A 23500-nucleotide genomic window follows, 5' to 3' on the forward strand; every position below is an offset into this window, starting at 1 on the left:
GGTGTTTTGTCACCAGGCCGGGGAAGGGAAGGGATGGAAGGTGAAATTCCGGCGGGATGGGGAAAAAAAAGGGAATTTTCCTTCTAAAAGCCAAATTCCGGATTCCGTGAAGGAATCCTGATTTAATTATTGGATTAAAATCGCTTTTTGTATAGAGGGAAGGATGAGGCGAGGGATTTGTGATGAAAATTCCCGGGGAATAAATGGGGATAAAGCCAGGAATAAATCAGATAAATCCCTGGAATAAATTCGTCTGGAAGTTTTGTTCTTTTGGAATTGTGGTTGCCACGAAAATCCCTCCAGGGATTTGAGAACGTGGGAATTGCAGGAATTATGGATGGAAAAGGAAAATATTCCTCTCTCCATCCATTCATTCTTCAATTCTCCCAGAAAAACCATTGAGGAATGACAAAAATCCCCCCAAAAATAAAAGGAAAACTCAGAGCCGCTTTAATTTTTTTTAACCATTTATATTTATATATATATATATAAAAAAATTAAATATATATAATATATCGTGTTTAAGACTAAAAATATAGTACAGAATATTTAAAAAAAAAAGGAAAATGCAACGTAAAAAAAAAAAAAAAAGGGAAACGGGGAGAGATTTCGGAATTTCGGGGGGGAAAAAAGAGGAAACGGGGAAGGGTCTCTAAACGAACCTGTGCTAAAAAAAAAAAAGGGGGAAATTCCAAGTTCCAGCCCCAAAGTGGGGTTGGAATTTTAAAGCTTCCCGGTGGCCGGGGCGGGCTCCCCCTCTTCCCGTGGGATATTGCTCTGGAGTTTGGGGTGCAGCACCTGGAGCGGGAATTCCCTCCCCCCTCTGGCGGTTTGGGGTGAATTCAGGCACCTTTGGGATCCCCGGGGGTTCGGGCCCGTCCTGACGGGACCTTTTTTTGGGCGGTTTTGGGGAATTTCGGGAGGGGGAAACGGGAGGGGAGGGTCCCGCGGCTCGTACCGGGATTGGGAATTTGGGGGAATTGAAGGGATTTTGGGAATTTGGGAAGATCCCGACCCCAGGGAGGGCCCTTGAGGGGTGGGGAGGGGTCTCGTACCTAATCCCGGGGATTTTTGGGAATCAGCTGGGAATTCCTTCCAAAATTCACTCCCCAAAATCCCAAATTTGGGCTGGGAATTAACCAGGAATTCCTTCCAAAATTCACTCCCCAAATCCCAAATTTGGGCTGGGAATTAACCGGGAATTCCTTCCAAAATTCACTCCCCAAATCCCAAATTTGGGCTGGGAATTAACCAGGAATTCCTTCCAAAATTCACTCCCCAAATCCCAAATTTGGGCTGGGAATTAACCAGGAATTCCTTCCAAAATTCACTCTCCAAAATCCCAAATTTGGGCTGGGAATTAACCAGGAATTCCCTCCAAAACTCATCCCCAAAATCCCAAATTTGGGCTGGGAATTAACCAGGAATTCCTTCCAAAATTCACCCTCAAGATCCCAAATCCTAAATTGGGGTCCCTTTGGGAATAGGGGCTGGGAATTCCTTCCAAAACTCATCCCCAAAATCCCATCCAAATCGGCGGATCTCTGAATTCCCCCAAATTTCCCCAAAATTCCCATCAAAATTGGGGTGCCTTTGGGAATTGGGGCTGGGAATTCTCTCCAAAACTCCCAAATTCCCCATCCAAACTGGCCCTTGGAATTCCCCCAAACTCATCCGCAAACCCAGTCAATTGGGTCCATTGGGAATTGGAATTGGCCGGAATTCCCTCCCAAACTCATCCCCCCAAACCCCAGTCCAAATTGGGGTCCCATGGATTTGGGAATGGGGCTGGGAATTCCCTCCCAAACTCATCCCCCAAAACCCCATCCCAAATTGGGGTCATTGGGAATTTGGATTGGCTGGGAATTCCCTCCCAAACTCATCCCCCCAAATCCCCATCCGAAATTGGGGTCCCATTGGGAATTAGGGCTGGGAATTCCTTCCAGAATCATCCCCAGGATTCCCCCATCCCAAACTGGAGTCCCATTGATTTGGGAATTGGCCGGAATCCCTCCCAAACTCATCCCCCCCAAACCCCCAGTCCCAAATTGGGGTCCCATTGGGAATTTGGGAATTTGGGCTGGGAATTCCCTCCCAAACTCATCCCCCTCCAAATCCCCAGTCCGAAATTGGGGCCCATTGGGAATTAGGGCTGGGAATTCCTTCCAGAACTCATCCCCCAGGTTCCCCCATCCCAAATTGGGGTCCCATTGGGAATTTGGGAATTGGGGCCGGGAATCCCCTCCCAAACTCATCCCCCTCAAACCCCCAGTCCCAAATTGGGGTCCCATTGGGAATTTGGGAATTGGGGCTGGGAATTCCCTCCCAAACTCTTCCCCCAGGTTCCCCCATCCCAAATTGGGGTCCCATTGGGAATTTGGGAATTGGGGCCGGGAATTTCCCAAACTCACCCCCAAATCCCCATCCGAATGGTCCCATGAATGCTGAATTCTCCAAACTCATCCCCCAGTTCCCCATCCAAATGGGAGTCCCATTGGGAATTTGGGAATTGGGGCCGGGAATTCCCTCCCAAACTCATCCCCCAAACCCAGTCCCAAACTGGGGTACCATTGGGGAAATTGGAATTGGGGCTGGAATTCCTCCCAATCATCCCCCAAACCCGTCCAAACCGGGGTCCCGGATGATCCCGAAGTTCTGGCCACTCCCGGATTCCCGCGATTCCCACCGGATTTACATTCACAGGGGGGATCCAGGGGGATCCCATGGAACGATGTGCGTATGGAAACCCCAAATTCCCCCCACTGCCGCCGCTTGGGGGGATTTGGGATGGGGAGAGCGGGGGCAGCCGGCCCCGAAATCAAGGCACAGGGAATGGGAATGGTTCGGGACGGGGCTGGTTTGTGGGATTTCGGCATCCCCCTGGATTTGGGGACGTGCTGATCCCAATGGGAATGGTCAGGATGGGGCTGGTTTGGGATTTGTGTGTCCCCTGTGGATTTGGGGACATGCTGATCCCAATGGGAATGGTTTGGGATGGGTTTTTTTGGGATTTGTGTGTCCCCTCTGGATTTGGGGACATGTGGATATCAATGGGAATGGTTCAGGATGGGGCTGGTTTGTGGGATTTCGGCATCCCCATGGATTTGGGGACGTGCTGATCCCAATGGAATGGTTTGGGATGGGGCTGGTTTGGGATTTGTGTGTCCCCTCTGCATTTGGGGACACGTGGATCCCAATGGGAATGGTCGGGATGGGTTTTTTTTGTGGGATTTGCACGTCCCTCTGGATTTGGGGACATGCAGAGCCCTCCCACTGATCCCAATGGGAATGGTTTGGGATGGGTTTTTTTGGGATTTGTGTGTCCCCTGTGGATTTGGGGACATGTGGATCCCAATGGGAATGGTCAGGATGGGGTTTTTTGGGATTTGTGTGTCCCCTCTGGATTTGGGGACACGTGGATCCCAATGGGAATGGGAATGGTTTGGAGAATGTGAATGGTTCTGGACGGGAATGATTTGGATGGAGTGTTTTTTTTGGGATTTGCATGTCGCCCTGGATTTGGGAACATGAGGATCCCAATTGGAATGGGAATGGTTTGGGAAATGGGAATGGGTTTGGACAGGGCTTTTTTCTGGGATTTGTGTGTCGCCCTGGATTTGGGAACACGCAGATCCCAATGGGAATGGTTTTGGACGGGGGCTGTTTTTGGGATTTACACATCCCCCTGGATTTGGGGACACACAGATCCCAATGGGAATGGGGCTGTTTTTGGGATTTACGCATCCCCCTGGATTTGGGAACACGCAGATCCCAATGGGAATGGTTTCGGATGGGGCTGTTTTTGGGATTTACGCATCCCCCTGGATTTGGGAACACGCAGATCCCAATGGGAATGGTTTCGGATGGGGCTGTTTTTGGGATTTACACATCCCCCTGGATTTGGGAACACGCAGATCCCAATGGGAATGGTTTTGGACAGGGGCTGTTTTTGGGATTTACACATCCCCCTGGATTTAGGGACACACAGATCCCAATGGGAATGGTTTTGGACGGGGCTGTTTTTGGGATTTACACATCCCCCTGGATTTAGGGACACACAGATCCCAATGGGAATGGTTTTGGACAGGGGCTGTTTTTGGGATTTACGCATCCCCCTGGATTTAGGGACACACAGATCCCAATGGGAATGGTTTTGGACAGGGGCTGTTTTTGGGATTTACGCATCCCCCTGGATTTGGGAACACATAGATCCCAATGGGAATGGTTTCAGATGGGGCTGTTTTGGGATTTACGCATCCCCCTGGATTTAGGGACACACAGATCCCAATGGGAATGGTTTCGGACAGGGGCTGTTTTTGGGAATGGTTTCGGATGGGGCTGTTTTTGGGATTTACGCATCCCCCTGGATTTGGGAACACACAGATCCCAATGGGAATGGTTTCGGATGGGGCTGTTTTTGGGATTTACGCATCCCCCTGGATTTAGGGACACACAGATCCCAATGGGAATGGTTTCGGATGGGGCTGTTTTTGGGATTTACACATCCCCCTGGATTTAGGGACACGCAGATCCCAATGGGAATGGTTTCGGATGGGGCTGTTTTTGGGATTTGCGCATCCCCCTAGATTTAGGGACACACAGATCCCAATGGGAATGGTTGGGATGGGGCTGTTTTTGGGATTTACGCATCCCCCTGAATTTGGGAACACGCAGATCCCAATGGGAATGGTTTTGGACGGGGCTGTTTTTGGATTTACACATCCCCCTGAATTTGGGAACACGCAGATCCCAATGGAATGGTTTTGGACAGGGCTGTTTTTGGGATTTACACATCCCCCTGGATTTGGGAACACGCAGATCCCAATGGGAATGGTTTTGGACAGGGGCTGTTTTTGGGATTTACACATCCCCCTGGATTTAGGGACACACAGATCCCAATGGGAATGGTTTCGGATGGGGCTGTTTTTGGGATTTACGCATCCCCCTGGATTTAGGGACACACAGATCCCAATGGGAATGGTTTTGGATGGGGCTGTTTTTGGGATTTACGCATCCCCCTGGATTTGGGAACACACAGATCCCAATGGGAATGGTTTCGGACAGGGGCTGTTTTTGGGATTTACGCATCCCCCTGGATTTGGGAACACACCGAGCCGCTCCCTGGGAAATCTCCGGGACCAACCACAGGGCTCCAGCCCCGGCAGCGGGCGGCGGTGACACCGCGGGGACAACGCGGCCACAACCCCTCCACCCGCCGGGGCAGGCTGGGAAGTACCGGCAAAACCAACGGAATGAACGGAAGCTCCAAGGAACCCGCGGGGACGGGGTCGATCGGGGCGGGCAGAGCCCTGAATATCAGGGAGCCCCGCCCGCCCTAGACGTGCGTCTGCATGCGCTGCTGGAAGCGCTGCCCGTAGTCCGAGTGCTGCGACGTGTACGAGAACCGCGCCGCGCCGCCGCCGAACTTGCCCACGGCCTCGTAGGGCTCGTAGGCTCCGCCGAAGCCCAGCCGGTAGGGCGGGAACGCCGCCGCCGTGGGGCCGGGGAACGCGACGCCGACACCGACACCAACGCCAACACCCGCGTAGTTCTCGTAGGACAGCTGGCTGCTCGTGTCCCCCGCCGGCACCGCCGAGCCCGGGGGCGCCGCCGCCGCCGCCTCGCCGGGGAACTCGGCGCCGCCGCGGGGGTACGAGCTGAGCTGGGCGTAGCCGCTGGAGTGCGAGAGGCGCGAGGGCGGCCGCGGCTCGAAGCGGGGCCCGCCGGGGCCGGGCGCGCGGTAATCGCCGTAGAGCACCGAGCGCGACGCCGGGCGCTCCTCGTGGGCGCGCACGTTGTAGTAGCCGTTGGTGGGGTCCTGGAAGGGGGGGGAAAAAAATAATGGGGGAAATCCAGCGGGATTTGGGATCGGCCCCATCTTTCCCCAGCCTAAAATCCCAGCGGGACCGCACCTTGAGCTCGTACTCCTCGCGGGTGTCGATGGTGTCGCAGCGCAGGTCCTGCTTCAGGTCCACGTCGTCCTTGAACGACTGGAAGACCCACGGGAATAATTGTGGGGTTGTGGAATTGTGGGGTTGTGGGGTTGTGGGGTTGTGGGATTATGGAATTGTGGAATTGTGGGATTATGGAATTGTGGAATTATGGATTATGGATTATGGGATTATGGGATTGTGGGATTGTGGGATTATGGAATTGTGGGATTGTGGAATTGTGGGGTTGTGGGATTATGGAATTGTGGAATTGTGGAAGGGGATGGGTGGGAGGAACCCTGAAACCCGTCCTGTGGTGGGAAGGGGTGGCTCTCGATAGCCCAGGTGGACCTGAGGAGGAGCTGGGCACTTCCAGGGATGGGGAATCCGTGGAATCCATGGAATCAGGGATGGGGAATCCATGAGATGATGGAACCAGGGATGGGGAATCCATGGGGTCATGGAATCCATGGAATCAGGGATGGGGAATCCATGGAATCCATGGGATCAGGGATGTGGAATCCATGAGATGATGGAACCAGGGATGGGGAATCCATGGAATCATGGAATCCATGGAATCAGGGATGGGGAATCCATGGAATCAGGGGTGGAGAGTCCATGGGATCAGGGATGTGGAGTCCATGACATGATGGAACCAGGGATGGGGAATCCATGGAATCATGGCATTCATGGGATCATGGATGGGTCCAGGACCCATCCCTACAATCCCGTTAAACCAGCCCAGGGAACGCTGGAATTCTTTGGGGATGGAAAAGACCCCAAAGATCATCAAGACCTTGGGAGCTTCCACCACCCCGGGTGGCTCCAGCCTGGCCTTGGGCTGGGGACACTCCCAGGCTGGGGACACTCCCAGCCCTCGCGGCCATCCCGGGTGACAGTCCCCGCCCTGTCCCCGCGGTGTCCCCGTGTCCCTCACCGAGTAGATGGCCTTCATGACGCGCGTGGCCGTGGACACGCTGGCCGTGTCCTCCTCCCGGTCCGTGTGCAGCGTCAGCGGCTCCCGGTTCACCGTCTCCACCTTGATGTCCAGCTTGCGCAGCGTGACGTCCTTGCGGCCTGACGGGCGACCACAGAGTGACCACAGAGTGACCACTGGGTGACCACTGAATGAGCTTAGAGTGGCTCTCATAGGGACACCCAGAGTGATCTCTGAGTGACCATGGAGCGACCATGGACTGACCACAGAGTGACCACTGAGTGACCACAGAGTGACCACTGGGTGACCCCCATAGAGACACCCAGAGTGAGCACAGAGTGACCACTGGGTGACCACTGAATGAGCTTAGAGTGGCTCTCATAGGGACACCCAGAGTGATCTCTGAGTGACCATGGAGCGACCATGGAGTGACCACAGAGTGACCACTGAGTGACCTCAGAGTGACCCCAGAGTGACCCCAGAGTGACCCCACTCACTTCCTTTGCGGCGCCGGTAGAGGAAGCAGGCCAGGGCCAGCAGGCAGCTGATGAGGAGGATGCTGGCGCCGATGGTGGCCCCGGCGATGATGCCCACGGGCAGCACCTCTGTGGGGACACCAGGGGACAGTTGGGGACACCAGGGCACCAGGACAGTGCCACAGCCATGGCTCTCCTCCCAAAATCCCAGTAACTCAGCTCGGGGTCCCATGGCACCTTTCTCCTCGAGCTGGATGATGGCCGTGCCCAACCCAAGGCCACCCAAAGGTGTCCCCCAGTGTCACCTCTCTCCTCGAGCTGGATGATGGCCGTGCCGGGCCCGAAGCTGTCCCAGCCCATCTCAAGGCCACCCATAGGTGTCCCCAGGTCCCTGTCTCTGTCACCTCTCTCCTCGAGCTGGATGATGGCCGTGCCCAGCCCAAGGCCACCCAAAGGTGTCCCCCATTGTCACCTTTCTCCTTGAGTTGGATGATGGCCCTGCATGGCCCAAGGCCACCCAAAGATGTCCCTGTCATTGTCACCTTTCTCCTCGAGCTGGATGATGGCCCTGCATGGCCCCATGCCACCCAAAGGTGTCCCCCAGTGTCACCTCTCTCCTCGAGCTGGATGATGGCCGTGCCGGGCCCAATGCCACCCAAAGATGTCCCTGTCACTGTCACCTCTCTCCTCGAGCTGGATGATGGCCGTGCCCAACCCAAGGCCACCCAAAGGTGACCCCAATCTCGCTGTCACTGTCACCTTTCTCCTCGAGCTGGATGATGGCCGTGCCGGGCCCATCTCAAGGCCACCCCAAGCTGTCCCCAAGCTGTCATTGTCACCTCTCTCCTCGAGCTGGATGACGGCCGTGCCAGGCCCATCTCAATGCCACCCCAGATTGTCCCCAGGTCCCTGTCACTGTCACCTCTCTCCTCGAGCTGGATGATGGCCGTGCCGGGCCCGAAGCTGTTCCAGCCCATCTCAAGGCCACCCCAAGCTGTCCCCAAGCTGTCATTGTCACCTTTCTCCTCGAGCTGGATGATGGCCGTGCCCAGCCCAAGGCCACCCAAAGGTGTCCCCCACTGTCACCTCTCTCCTCGAGCTGGATGATGGCCGTGCCCAGCCCAAGGCCACCCCAAGCTGTCCCCAGGCTGTCCCCCATTGTCACCTTTCTCCTCGAGCTGGATGATGGCCGTGCCGGGCCCATCTCAATGCCACCCCAAGCTGTCCCCAAGCTGTCCCCCATTGTCACCTCTCTCCTCGAGCTGGATGATGGCCGTGCCCAGCCCAAGGCCACCCAAAGGTGTCCCCAATCTCGCTGTCACTGTCACCTCTCTCCTCGAGCTGGATGATGGCCGTGCCAGGCCCATCTCAATGCCACCCCAAGCTGTCCCCAAGCTGTCATTGTCACCTCTCTCCTCGAGCTGGATGATGGCCGTGCCGGGCCCGAAGCTGTTCCAGCCCATCCCAAGGCCACCCCAGGCTGTCCCCAGGCTGTCCCCCATTGTCACCTCTCTCCTCGAGCTGGATGATGGCCCTGCATGGCCCAAGGCCACCCAAAGATGCCCCTGTCACTGTCACCTCTCTCCTCGAGCTGGATGATGGCCGTGCCGGGCCCGAAGCTGTCCCAGCCCATCTCAAGGCCACCCATAGGTGTCCCCAGGTCCCTGTCATTGTCACCTCTCTCCTCGAGCTGGATGATGGCCGTGCCGGGCCCGAAGCTGTTCCAGGCCGTGCAGTTGTAGCGCGTCTGGAAGTCGGCGTCCATGACGTTGTTGATGGTCAGCGTGGACAGGACCCCGCTGCCCGTGTTGCTCCTCTCCACCGTGTAGCGCTCCAGCGTCCCCGCTTCCAGAATGTTCTCCTTCCACGCCCACGCCTGCGCGAGCGACAGAAAGGATCCTGAACTTTTGGGTTTTTGCTGTTTTGTACTGGGGTTTGTCAATTAGCTTGATATTAATGTGGTTATCATGATTTGATTCTATATTATTTTAAATTATTCGTTGTCTGCTTATATATATTTATATGTATACATATTATTATATATGTATGTTATTATTCTGCTTATACATTTATATATTCTTATTTATATATAGATTATAAATGTGCATCTATATACACATTCATTTATATATTATATATTTATATTATTATTCTGTTAATATAAATTTTTACATATATTTGTTATAAGTATATATATTAATATATATTACTTACAGTATTTTCATTGTAAAAGAATCTATTTTATATTTATAAATTGTTTTATAAATATAGATACTTATTAATACAATTTTATATTATTTATTTGCATGATATGTATAAATTATATTTAATTATAATTGTGTGTTAACGACTATATATATTTATTATAAAATATTTTCTATTTAGAAATTATTTAATTATAAAATATAGTAGTATATTATTACGATAGCTAGTTAATGCTTTATTTATTGCATTATTATTTTATGTTATTTTTATTATTGATTTGGTTTATATTTATAAATTGTGTGATTAATATAAATTTGTATTAATATATACCTATATTATATAATATTATATATTATACATTACTTTATATTTTACATATTTTGGTGTATTTTATATTTTATTATATATTATTATATAGTCTATATTATTTTATATTATTTATTTGGTATTAATATATACCTATATTATATATTATTATATATTATACATTACTTTATATTTTACATATGATGGTGTATTTTATATTTTGTTATATATTATTATATAGTCTATATTATTTTATATTATTTATTTGATATTTACAAATTACATTTCATTATAAATACATCTATTAACACCTATTAATCATGACATACATTTCATTATAAAATCCAAATATTTTTATATAAAATACCAATATTATTAGATATTATCTATTACTATATATTTCATATATTATTATGTGTTTGATATTTCATTATATATTACAATATCGTTTATATTTATTCTTTTATACTATTTATTTGGTGTTTACAAATTAAATTTATTTATAAACACATCTGTTATTAATACATACCTGTATTAATTACGATATATATTTCATTATGAAATTTAAATATTTTTATATAAAATATCAATATAATTATATATTATATATTTTATTATATATTATAATGTAGTTTGTATTTCTTATTTTATATTATTTATTTGATATTTATAAATCACATTTAATTATAAACGCATCTATTAACACATATCAACAACGACATATATTTAGCTATAAAATAAAAATATTTTTTATATAAATAACGGTATTTAAACGGGCTGATATTTTGATTTTGCACTCACGATGCGGTCGGGGGGCGGCGTGCTGCCGATGAAGCACTCGACCTTGCCGCGGTCGCCGCGCACGGCGAACTGCACGGGCTCGCTGGAGATGATCGGGGGGCCTGCGGGGACATGGGGGATTTGGGGTGGCTGGGGGGCAAATTTGGGATATTTGGGGTGTCTGGGGGGGGGAAATTTGGGGTATTTGGGGTGATCTGGAGGGGGAATTGGGAATTTGGGATGTTCAAGGGGGGAAATTGGGGATATTTGGGGTGTTCTGGGGGGGAAAAATGGGGACATTTGGGGTGTTCCTGGGGGAAATTTGGGATATTTGGGATGTTCAAGGGGGGAAATTGGGAATTTGGGGTGTTCTCCAGAGGGGAATGAGAATTTGGGGTGGTCAAGGGGAAAAATGACCAAATGTTCCACAGGGGGAAATTGGGGATTTGGGGTGTTCAAGGGGGAGAAATTGGGAATTTGGGGTGTTCAAGGGGGAAAATTGGGAATTTGGGGTGTTGAAGGGGGAAATTGGGGATTTGGGGTGTTCAAGGGGGGAAATGGGAATTTGGGGTGTTCAAGGGGGAAATTGGGGATTTGGGGTGTTCCAGGAAGGAAATGGGAATTTGGGGTGATCTGGAGGGGGAATTGGGAATTTGGGGTGTTCTGGGGGGATCCAGGCATTGGAAATTCCTGGAGCTGTGTCCAGGCCAGGCCAGGAATGAGGGATTTGGGGTAAAATTCCGTGTTTTAGGTGGAATTGGGAGGATGGCTCAGTGGGATAAAATTCCTTGTTTGAGCTGGAATTGTGGGAACCTCCCACAGGAAATTCCAGCTTGAAATTCCTGGAATTCCTGACCCCCATTCCCATTTCCCCCAGGTGTGGAAAAATCTCTTTTCAGGGTTTATTCCCTTCCCACATCCCCTTTTGCCATTCCCCTCAAATTTTCCAGTTCCAAACCCAACAAAAAAACCCCAAATCCCATTTTCCCCCATCACAGCCTCCCCAACCAAATTTAAAATGCAAAATTTAAAATTTCCCTCCGCTTCACCCCACCAAAACCAACCAAAACCAGGGAATTTTTGGGAATTTTTGGGACGCCCGGATCCGCCCCATTCCCATGGAAGCCCAGGAGGTTTTTTGGGGTTTTTTTGGGGTTTTTTTTGGGGTTTTTGGGTGGCTGACCGTTGACGAAGAGCGTGACCTCCCTCTCGCCCACACCAAATCCCGTTTCCACCATCACAGCCTCCCCGACCAAATTTAAAATGCAAAATTTAAAATTTCCCTCCGCTTCACCCCACCAAAACCAAGCAAAACCAGAGAATTTTTGGGAATTTTTGGGACGCCCGGATCCGCCCCGTTCCCATGGAACCCCAGGAGGTTTTTTTTGGGTTTTTTTGGGGTTTTTTGGGGTTTTTGGGGTAGCTGACCATTGACGAAGAGCGTGACCTCCCTCTCGCCCACGCCAAATCCCGTTTTCCCCCCTCACAGCCTCCCCGACCAAATTTAAAATGCAAAATTTAAAATTTCCCTCCGCTTCACCCCACCAAAACCAACCAAAACCAGGGAATTTTTGGGACGCCTGGATCCACCCTGTTCCCATGGAACCCCAGGAGGTTTTTTGGGGTTTTTTTGGGGTTTTTTGGGGTTTTTGGGGTGGCTGACCGTTGACGAAGAGCGTGACCTCCCTCTCGCCCACGCCAAATCCCGTTTTCCCCCCTCACAGCCTCTCCGACCAAATTTAAAATGCAAAATTTAAAATTTCCCTCCGCTTCACCCCACCAAAACCAGGGAATTTTTGGGACGCCCGGATCCGCCCCGTTCCCGTGGAACCCCAGGAGGTTTTTTGGGGTTTTTTTGGGTTTTTTGGTGTTTTTGGGGTGGCTGACCGTTGACGAAGAGCGTGACCTCCCTCTCGCCCACGCCGATGCGCGGCACGATGGCCTTGCACACGTACTGGCCGGCGTCCGCCTGCGTCACCGACTTGAGGTACAGCTGGTTGCTGTTGCTCAGCACCTGGGGACGTTTGGGGACGTTTGGGGACGTTTGGGGACATTTGGGGACGTTTGGGGACATTTGGGGACGTTTGGGGATGTTTGGGGACGTTTGGGGACGTTTGGGGACGTTTGGGGACATTTGGGGATGTTTGGGGACGTTTGGGGACGTTTGGGGACGTTTGGGGACACTTGGGGACATTTGGGGATGTTTGGGGACGTTTGGGGACATTTGGGGACGTTTGGGGACATTTGGGGACATTTGGGGACGTTTGGGGACGTTTGGGGACGTTTGGGGACATTTGGGGACATTTGGGGATGTTTGGGGACGTTTGGGGACGTTTGGGGACGTTTGGGGACACTTGGGGACATTTGGGGACATTTGGGGATGTTTGGGGACATTTGGGGATGTTTGGGGACGTTTGGGGGACGTTTGGGGACACTTGGGGACATTTGGGGACGTTTGGGGACATTTGGGGACACTTGGGGACGTTTGAGGACACTTGGGGACATTTGGGGACATTTGGGGACATTTGGGGACACTTGGGGACGTTTGGGGATGTTTGGGGACGTTTGGGGACGTTTGGGGACATTTGGGGACGTTTGGGGACGTTTGGGGACGTTTGGGGACACTTGGGGACGTTTGGGGACGTTTGGGGACGTTTGGGGACATTTGGGGACGTTTGGGGACACTTGGGGACATTTGGGGATGTTTGGGGATGTTTGGGGACATTTGGGGACGTTTGGGGACGTTTGGGGACATTTGGGGATGTTTGGGGATGTTTGGGGACATTTGGGGACGTTTGGGGATGTTTGGGGACGTTTGGGGACGTTTGAGGACATTTGGGGACGTTTGGGGACGTTTGGGGACACTTGGGGACATTTGGGGACGTTTGGGGACGTTTGGGGACACTTGGGGACGTTTGGGGACGTTTGGGGATGTTTGGGGATGTTTGGGACGTTTGGGGACGTTTGGGGACGTTTGGGGATGTTTGGGGACATTTGGGGACGTTTGGGGACGTTTGGGGACATTTGGGGACATTTGGGGATGTTTGGGGACGTTTGGGGACACTTGGGGACATTTGGGGATGTTTGGGGACGTTTGGGGATGTTTGGGGACGTTTGGGGACATTTGGGGACGTTTGGGGATGTTTGGGGACATTTGGGGACATTTGGGGACGTTTGGGGACATTTGGGGACATTTGGGGACGTTTGGGGACATTTGGGGACGTTTGGGGATGTTTGGGGACATTTGGGGACGTTTGGGGACGTTTGGGGACATTTGGGGACGTCCCTAAAAAGCTCGGCAGCCTGGCCGTAAATCGTTCCCGAGGGAATCCCAGCCAAATTTTGAGTTTTTGGGGGGTTTTGGGCTGTGGAGGGGGCACACAGGGATGGTGGGTGGGGGTGTTCGGGGGACACGTCTGACCCCAACCCCAAACTGGACCCCAACCCCAAACTCAATGCAAACCCCAAACCCATTCCCGAATCCCGAATCCCAAACCCAAATCCCAAATCCCAATCTCAATCCCAAATCCCAGCTCCAATCCCAATCCAAATTTCCATTTCTAGGGAATTTTAGGGAGGGGACACAAAGACACAATGGGGACATTCAGGGGATCTGTTTGACCCCAATCCCAACTCCAATCCTGAATCCCAAACCCAATCCAAATCCCAATCCAAATCCAAATCCCAGTTTCCATTTTTTTGTGGGATTTTTTTGGGGAGATTTTTTTGAGGATTTTTTTTTTTTTTAATTTTTCCTGGGATTTTTTGGGGATTTTTTTTGGAAGATTTTTTTTTTTAGGATTTTGTTTTGAGACAAAATTTAGGGATTTTGTCTTGAGATTTTTTTTTTCGGGGATCGTTTTTTGGGATTTTTTTGGGGAATTTTTTTGGGGGGAATTTTTTTGGGGGGGATTTTTCCTGGGATTTTTTGGGGGGGGATTTTTCCTGGGATTTTTTGGGGATTTTTTTTGGGGGGGATTTTTTTGCGGGGGATTTTTCCCGGGATTTTTTGGGGATTTTTTTTTGGGGATTTTTTTGGGGGGATTTTTTTGGGGAATATTTTTCGGATTTTTTTGGGGGGGATTTTTCCTGGGATTTTTTTGGGGGGGTTTTTTTGGGGGGATTTTTCCTGGGAATTTTTTTAGGGGGGATTTTTCCTGGGATTTTCTGGGGGGATTTTTCCCAAGATTTTTTTGGGAGGATTTTTCCTGGGATTTTTTTGGGGGGGGATTTTTCCTGGGATTTTTTGGGGGGTTTTTCCTGGGATTTTTTGGGGGGGATTTTTCCTGGGAATTTTTTGGGGGGGATTTTTCCCGGGATTTTTTGTGGATTTTTTTGGGGGAATTTTTTTTGGGGAATTTTTTTTGGGGATTTTTCCTGGGATTTTTTTGGGGGGGATTTTTCCTGGGATTTTTTTGGGGGGGGATTTTTCCTGGGATTTTTTTGGGGGGATTTTTCCTGGGATTTTTTTGGGGGGATTTTTTGGGGGGATTTTTCCTGGGATTTTTTTGGGGAGATTTTTCCTGGGATTTTTTTGGGGGGATTTTTCCTGGGATTTTTTTTGGGGGGATTTTTCCTGGGATTTTTTGGGGGGGGATTTTTCCTGGGATTTTTTGGGGGGGAATTTTTCCTGGGATTTTTTGGGGAGGATTTTTCCCGGGATTTTTTGTGGATTTTTTTTGGGGTGTTTTCGACACACACGGAGCCCCCCCCGACCCCAGGGGCACAGAGAACGTTCCGGAACCCCCATGAACCCCCATCCTACCATGTTGGATTCCTTCTTGGTCCAGGTGAGGGTCAGCGGGGGGTTCCCCGACCACACGCACGTCAGGGTGACGTCCGAGCCGATGTCGGTCACCGTGGGCTTGGGGTCCACCACGATCCGGGGGGCGACTGGGGGGCCAAACCGCGAGGGGGAGTGTGGGGAGGGGCTCCGGGGTTAATTGGGGGCCGTTTGGGGGTTTTGGGGCCATTCTGGTGCGGTTTTGGGGCCATTTTGGGGTGGTTTTGGGGCTGTTTGGGGGTTTTGGGGCCGTTCTGGGGTGGTTTTGGGGCCATTTTGGGGTGGTTGTGGGGCTGTTTTGGGGCCATTCTGGGGCCATTTTGGAGCAGTTTTGGGGCCAGTTTGGGGTGGTTTTGGGGCTGTTTTGGGGTTTTGGGGCCATTCTGGGGTGGTTTTGGGGCCATTTTGGGGTTTTGGGGCTGTTTTGGGGTTTTGGGGCCATTCTGGGGCCGTTTTGGAGCAGTTTTGGGGCCATGTTGGGGTGGTTTTGGGACTGTTTTGTGGTGGATTTGGGACTGTTTTGATGTTTTGAGGCAGTTTTGGGGCCATTTTGGGGTTTTGGGGCCGTTTTGGGTGTGGTTTTGGGGCAGTTTTGGGGCGATTTTGGGGCCGTTCTGGGACGGTTTTGGGGCCGTTTGGGGTTTTGGGGCAGTTTTGGGGTGGTTTTGGGGCTGTTTTGGGGTCATTTTGGGGCCATTTTGAGGCCGCTTTGGGGCCATTTTGGGGCTGTTTTGTGGCTGTTTTGGGGTGGTTTTGGGGCCGTTTCGGGGCCGTTCTGGGGCCATTTTGGTGCTGCTTTGGGACCCCTTTGGGGCCGTTCTGGGGTGGCTTTGGGGTCATTTTGGGGCTGTTTTGGGACCCCTTTGGGGCAGTTTTGGGGCCATTTCGAGGCCGTTTTGGGGCCGTTGTGGGTCACTCACAGTGCACGTCCACCAGGGTGCTGACGTTGGTGCTGCCGATGTCGTTGTGCACCTCGCAGCTGACGGGCTCCGTGAAGAAGGTGTAATCCACCTGCGTGTCGTACCTGTTCTCCTTGGCCTCCTCGATGATCACCCCGCCCTTGGCCCACCTGGGGACAGCGGGGACGCCGTGGGACTGACCCCGAATCCCTGTCCCCATCCCGAATCCCAATTCCCAATCCCCATCCCGAATCCCTGTCCCCATCCCGAATCCCTGTCCCCATCCCGAATCCTAATTCCCAATCCCCATCCCGAATCCCTGTCCCCATCCCGAATCCCAATTGCCATCCTAATTCCCAATCCCCAATCCTAAATCCTAAATCCCAATCCTGATCCTAATTCCCAATCCCCATCCCAAATCCCAATTCCCAATCCTGATCCTAATTCTCAATCCCCATCCCAAATCCTAATTGCCATCCTAAATCCTAAATCCCAATCCTGATCCTAATTCCCAATCCCCATCCCAAATCCCAATCCCCATCCCAAATCCTAATTCCCAGTGCTGATCCTAATTCCCAATCCTCATCCCAAATCCCAATCCCCATCCCAATTCCCAACCCTGATCCTAATTCCCAATCCCCATCCCAAATCCCAATTCCCAATCCTGATCCTAATTCCCAATCCCCATCCTAATTCCCAATCCCCATCCTAATTCCCAATCCTGATCCTAATTCTCAATCCCCATCCTAAATCCCAATCCCACTTGCCATTTCCAGGGGTTTTGGGGAGGGGGCACAGAGCCATGCTGGGAACATTCGGGGACTCTTTGGGACCCCGATCGCCACCCAAAATCCCAATCCCCATATCCTAATTTCCAATCCCCATCCTAAATCCCAATCCCCATATCCTAATTTCCAATCCCCACCCTAAATCCCAATCCCAATCCCCATTTCCAAAGGGTTTTGGGGAGGGGACACAGAGCCATGGTGGGGACATTCAGGGACACCGTGGGACCCTGATCCTAAATCCCAATTCCCAATCCCCATCCAAAATCTCAATCCTGATCCTAAATCCCAATCCCCATCCCAAATCCCAATCCCAATCACCATTTCCAAAGGGTTTTGGGGAGGGGGCACAGAGCCATGGTGGGGATGTGTGACCCCAATCCCAACCCCAATCCCAATCCCAATTTCCAATCCCAATTTCCAATCCCAATTTCCAATCCCAATTTCCAATCCCCGGGGGTTTTGGGGAGGGGGCACAGAGCCATGGTGGGGATGTGTGACCCCAATCCCAATTTCCAATCCCGGGGGGTTTTGGCGAGGGGAGGGGACACAGATCCAGGGTTGGGGTCACTCAGTGCCCCCCAATGACCCCCCCAGCCCATTCCCGGGTTTTGGGGCTCACCTGTACCCTTTGATCTCGGGGTTGGCCGTGGCCATGCAGGTGAACACGACCCTCTCGCCCTCCTGCACCGTCTGTGGCTGGATGGACAGGGTCACCGTCGGGGGGTCTGCGGGGACAGGGACAGTTCAGGGGGGACACCGGGGGTCCCCAAAGCTCTGCGGTGGGGCAGCTCCGTCCCCGTCCTTGTGGGGGACCCCAAATCCCACCCTGTCCTTGTGGGGACCCCAAATCCCACCCTGTCCTTGTGGGGACCCCAAATCCCACCCCGTCCTTGTGGGGACCCCAAATCCCACCCTGTCCTTGTGGGGGACCCCAAATCCCACCCCGTCCTTGTGGGGGACCCCAAATCCCACCCTGTCCTTGTGGGGACCCCAAATCCCACCCCGTCCTTGTGGGGGACCCCAAATCCCACCCCGTCCTTGTGGGGACCCCAAATTCCATCCTGTCCTTGTGGGGGACCCCAAATCCCACCCTGTCCTTGTGGGGACCCCAAATTCCACCCCGTCCTTGTGGGGACCCCAAATTCCACCCCATCCTTGTGGGGACCCTAAATCCCACCCCGTCCTTGTGGGGACCCCAAATCCCACCCCGTCCTTGGGGGGACCCTCCCCGGGCTGTCCCCTCTGTCCCCTCCCGCAGCAGCCACCGGAGGTCGGTGTTGGCCACCGAGTCCCGGCCCTGCCTCCCCCTCCTCTTCCTCCTCCTCTTCCTCCTCCTCTTCCTCCTCCTCTTCGTCCCTCCAGCAAATCCCACCCACAGACACCGCTCCCACCCGAGACACCCCAAAAATCCCACAAAAATGCCTTCAAATCCCCCCCAAAATCCCCCAAAATCCCCATCCACGTCCCCGTCCCTCCCACCCCCAGTGTCCCCAGTGTCCCCAGTGTCCCTGTCTTTGCCCCATCCCCATGTCCCTGTCCCCGTGTCCCTGTTCCTGTGTCCCCATGTCCCCCAGTGTCACCCACAGTGCACGTTGAGGCGCACGGAGCTCTCCCTGTCCCTGTGTCCCTGTGTCCCTGGTGTCCCCATGTCCCCTCAGTGTCCCCAGTGTCCCCATGTCCCCAGTGTCCCCTCAGTGTCCCCATGTCCCCCCAGTGTCCCCAGTGTCACCCACGGTGCACGTTGAGGCGCACGGAGCTCTCCCTGTCCCTGTGTTCCCTCAGTGTCCCCATGTCCCCCCAGTGTCCCCATGTCACCCACGGTGCACGTTGAGGCGCACGGAGCTCTCCCTGTCCCTGTATCCCTGGTGTCCCCAGTGTCCCCAATGTCCCCCCAGTGTCCCCAATGTCACCCACGGTGCACGTTGAGGCGCACGGAGCTCTCCCTGTCCCTGTCCCTGTCCCCATGTCCCAGTGTCCCTCAGTGTCCCCATGTCCCCCGGTGTCCCCATGTCACCCACGGTGCACGTTGAGGCGCACGGAGCTCTCCCTGTCCCTGTCCCCATGTCCCTGTGTCCCCAGTGTCCCCATGTCCCAGTGTCCCCTCAGTGTCCCCAGTGTCCCCATGTCACCCACGGTGCACGTTGAGGCGCACGGAGCTCTCCTTGCCGCCCGGCACGGCCTCGTTGGAGCTGCGGCAGGAGAAGCTCTCCCTGTCCCTGTATCCCTGGTGTCCCCATGTCCCCTCAGTGTCCCCATGTCCCCCCAGTGTCCCCAGTGTCCCCAGTGTCACCCACGGTGCACGTTGAGGCGCACGGAGCTCTCCCTGTCCCTGTCCCCATGTCCCCTCTGTGTCCCCAGTGTCCCCATGTCCCAGTGTCCCCTCAGTGTCCCCATGTCCCCCCAGTGTCCCCAGTGTCACCCACGGTGCACGTTGAGGCGCACGGAGCTCTCCTTGCCGCCCGGCACGGCCTCGTTGGAGCTGCGGCAGGAGAAGACGCGGCCGATGTCCAGCTCCGAGGGCGTGATGGGCAGCAGGCTCGTGGTGCTCTCGCGCTTCCCGTCGGCCAGGAGCTCCTGCGGGGACACGGGGACATGGGGACAGGGACATGGGGACAGCTCCTGAGGGGCTGGGGACACCACAACAGCACAGCCACCACACTGTAGTGTCCCCACACCGAGCTGGTGACAGCCCCGTCCTGCTGCAGCCCACTGGGGAACCAGGCAATGGTGGTGACAGTGGGACAGGGGCACAGATGGCACACAGGGGGCACACAGGGGACACAGGGGACAGTTCTGGTGACAGTTTGGTGACAGCCATACCGTGCTGGTGACAGCCCCGTCCTGCTGCAGCCCATTGGGGAACCAGGCCAGCATGGTGACAGTGGGACAGGGGGCACACAGGGGGCACACAGGGGACACAGGGTGACAGTTCTGGTGACAGTTTGGTGGCAGCCATACCGTGCTGGTGACAGCCCCGTCCTGCTCCATCCCGTCGCGGAACCAGGCCAGCGTGGCCGCGGGTTTGGCGCTCCGCGCCCGGCACGTCAGGTTGTAGGGGGTCCCCGCCCTGAGCAGGATCTCGGGGGCGCCGTCGATCGTGGGGTCCTCGGGGGGGACTGCGGGGGGACAGAGGGGACAGCGGGTCAGGGGGATGCCCTGGGACACCGGGGATGGCGAGGGGACACCGGGGATGGGGACACTGGGAAAGGGGAGGGGACAGCGGGTCAGGGGGATGCCCTGGGACAGCGGGGATGGGGAGGGGACAGCGGGGATGGCGAGGGGACACAAGGAATGAGGAGGGGGCACTGGGAAAGGGGAGGGGACACCAGGGATGGGGAGGGGACCCTGGGAAGGGGACACAGGGAAGGGGAAGGCGACACAGGAAATGGGGAGGGGACATCAGGGACCGCGTGTGACACTGGGGACTGTGTGGGGCACTGGGGACTGTGTGGGGCACTGGGGACCATGTGGGGCCCCAGGGAATGGTGAGGGGACACAGGGGATGGGGACGCCGGGAATGGGGAAGAGGACACTGCGGACAGTATGTGACATTGGGGACCGCGTGTGACATTGGCGACACTGGGGACTGTTTGTGGCCCTGGGGGCTGCATGGGGCACTGGGGACTGTGTGGGGCACAGGGAATGGGGAGGAGACACAGGGATGGGGAAGGGGACTCAGGGAATGAGGAGAGGACACCAGGAATGGGAAGGGGACACTGGGGACGGTGTGTGACAGACACTGGGGACGGTGTGTGACACTGGGGACACTGGGGACGGTGTGTGACATTGGGGACACTGGGGACAGTATGTGACATTGGGGACGGTGTGTGACACTGGGGACACTGGGTACACTGGGGACGGCGTGTGACAGACACGGGACGGTGTGTGACACTGGGGACGGTGTGTGACATTGGGGACACTGGGGACAGTGTGTGACAGACACTGGGGACGGTGTGTGACATTGGGGACACTGGGGACAGTATGTGACACTGGGGACGGTGTGTGACACTGGGGACACTGGGGATGGTGTGTGACACTGGGGACGGTGTGTGACACTGGGGACACTGGGGACGGTGTGTGACAGACACTGGGGACGGTGTGTGACACTGGGGACACTGGGGACACTGGGGACAGTGTGTGACAGACACTGGGGACACTGGGGACGGTGTGTGACACTGGGGACGGTGTGTGACACTGGGGACACTGGGGACACTGGGGACGGTGCCGCCCTCACTGAGCACGGTGAGCCGGGCGCGGCGCGAGCGCAGCGCGGCCTCGGTGGCCTGGCACTCGTAGACGGCGTCATCGGAGAGCTCGGCGTCGCGGATCTCCAGGTTGTACTGGCCCGAGTCGGCCGTGCCCACGATGCGGTACCGGGGCCAGGCTGGGGACAGGGGACACAGCGGGGTCACACGGGGACACCCCGATAACACAGGGACACCCCGAGAATACAGGGACACTCCCATTTGAGTCGGCCGTGCCCACGATGCGGTACCGGGGCCAGGCTGGGGACAGGGGACAGAGAGCGGGGTCACACGGGGACACCCCGATAACACAGGGACACCCCGATAACACAGGGACACCCCGATAACACAGGGACACTCCCATTTGAGTCGGCCGTGCCCACGATGCGGTACCGGGGCCAGGCTGGGGACAGGGGACACAGCGGGGTCACACGGGGACAGCCACATCCCACAGGGACATCCTGGTGCTACAGGGACAGCCACATCCCACAGGGACACCGCGATAACACAGGGACACCCCAACCCCATGGGGTCACCCCTGCCCACCCAGTGTCCCCCCTGTCCCTGGGACACTTCTGAGGCCCTGCCCTGTGCCCGGTGTCACCCTCCATGGCCGGTGTCACCCCTGGTGTCCCCCCTGTCCCCGGGTCACCTTTGAGGCCCTGCCCCATCCCCAGTGCCACCCCCAGTGCCACCCTCAGTGCCACCCCCGGTGTCCCCGGGTCACCTTTCAGGCCCTGCCCCATCCCCAGTGCCACCCTCAGTGTCACCCCCAGTGCCCCCCCTGTCCCCGGGCACCTTTCAGGCCCTGCCCCATGCCCAGTGCCACCCCCAGTGCCACCCCCAGTGCCACCCCCGGTGTCCCCGGGTCACCTTTGAGGCCCTGCCCCATGCCCAGGGCCAGCCCGTCCTTGGTCCATTGCACGATGCCGGAGTAGTTGAGCACCACGCAGGACAGGACGATTCTCTGCCCGGCCACCACCGTCTGGTCCTCGGGCTCCTCCACGAAGCGCGTCTGCACCGCTGCGGCCACGGCACCGCGGTCAGTGCCGGACACGGCGGCCCCGGTGCCACGGTCAGTGCCGGACACGGCGGCCCCGGTGCCACGGTCAGTGCCGGACACGGCGGCCACGGCGCCACGGTCAGTGCCGGACACGGCGGCCACGGTGCCACGGTCAGTGCCGGACACGGCGGCCCCGGTGCCACGGTCAGTGCCGGACACGGCGGCCCCGGTGCCACGGTCAGTGCCGGACACGGCGGCCCCGGTGCCACGGTCACGGCGCAGCGCCCGGCACCGCGGCACCGCGTGTGCTGCCATCCCGGAATATCCCGAGATCGCCCTGAGATTCTCCCCCCAGATCCCCCCGAGATCCCCCCGAGATCCCTCAGGATCCCCCCGGAGCTCCCCACGAACCCCGGAGGTCCCGGGGACCCCCAAACGCTCCCACCCCGGGCCCCGCCGATCCCGATCTCGATCCCGATCCCGGTTCCCGTTCCCGATCCCGGTTCCCGTTCCCGTTGTTCCCGGCTGTTCGGGATCGATCCCGGGGTCACGCGGCCCGCGGGAATCGAGCGGGATGTGACGGGGACGGGGACGGGGACAGGGACAGGGACAGGAACGGGGACAGGGACAGGGACAGGGACAGGGACAGGGACGGGGACAGGGACGGGGACAGGAACGGGGACAGGGACAGGGACAGGGACAGAAACGGGGACAGGAACGGGGACAGGGACAGGGACAGGAACGGGGACAGGGACAGGGACAGGGACAGGGACAGGGACAGGGACGGGGACGGGGACAGGGACAGGGACGGGGACGGGGACAGGGACAGGGACGGGGACAGGGACAGGGACAGGGACGGGGACAGGGACAGGGACAGGGACAGGGACAGGGACAGGGACGGGGACAGGGACAGGGACAGGGACAGGGACAGGGACAGGGACAGGAACGGGGACGCGGCCGTGCCCTGGAGCAGGGAAGGGGCAGCGCGACCCCCCCCGCCTCTCCCGGCTCCATCCCGGGGGTTTTATTCTGGAATGTGGCACGGAACGGAACGGAACGGGATGGAATGGCACGGAACGGCACAGCCCGGGGTCCCCGTCCCGCTCCTCTCCTCCTGGATCCCCCAAAATCCACGGGCTCCTGCGTTTC

At 55.0% G+C, this 23500-nt stretch overlaps 1 protein-coding gene across 3 annotated transcripts in view; it reads right to left on the reverse strand.

Moving 5' to 3' along the window:
- Positions 1–5196: 5196 nt before the first annotated feature.
- Positions 5197–23500, reverse strand: part of KIRREL1 (kirre like nephrin family adhesion molecule 1) — a 37256-nt gene continuing 18952 nt past the window's right edge. The window contains exons 2-15 of one of the 3 annotated variants that reach the window (XM_064732532.1): positions 22222–22371; positions 21339–21488; positions 20063–20220; positions 19528–19678; positions 17724–17829; positions 16338–16486; positions 15400–15527; positions 12522–12648; positions 10656–10756; positions 9021–9219; positions 7365–7472; positions 6868–7007; positions 5913–5990; positions 5197–5818 (exon numbers count right to left, since the gene is read on the reverse strand). In XM_064732532.1, the coding sequence (XP_064588602.1) occupies positions 5336–5818; positions 5913–5990; positions 6868–7007; positions 7365–7472; positions 9021–9219; positions 10656–10756; positions 12522–12648; positions 15400–15527; positions 16338–16486; positions 17724–17829; positions 19528–19678; positions 20063–20220; positions 21339–21488; positions 22222–22371 (2228 nt within the window). In that variant the 3' untranslated portion in view covers positions 5197–5335. Of the gene's footprint in view, positions 5819–5912; positions 5991–6867; positions 7008–7364; positions 7473–9020; positions 9220–10655; positions 10757–12521; positions 12649–15399; positions 15528–16337; positions 16487–17723; positions 17830–19527; positions 19679–20062; positions 20221–21338; positions 21489–22146; positions 22170–22221; positions 22680–23500 lie in introns of those variants that run through there. The other 2 variants (XM_064732531.1, XM_064732533.1) reach the window with 2 other exon arrangements.

The sequence above is a fragment of the Zonotrichia leucophrys genome, chromosome 25, assembly GCF_028769735.1.
Source record: "Zonotrichia leucophrys gambelii isolate GWCS_2022_RI chromosome 25, RI_Zleu_2.0, whole genome shotgun sequence".
NCBI classification, from domain to species: domain Eukaryota; kingdom Metazoa; phylum Chordata; class Aves; order Passeriformes; family Passerellidae; genus Zonotrichia; species Zonotrichia leucophrys.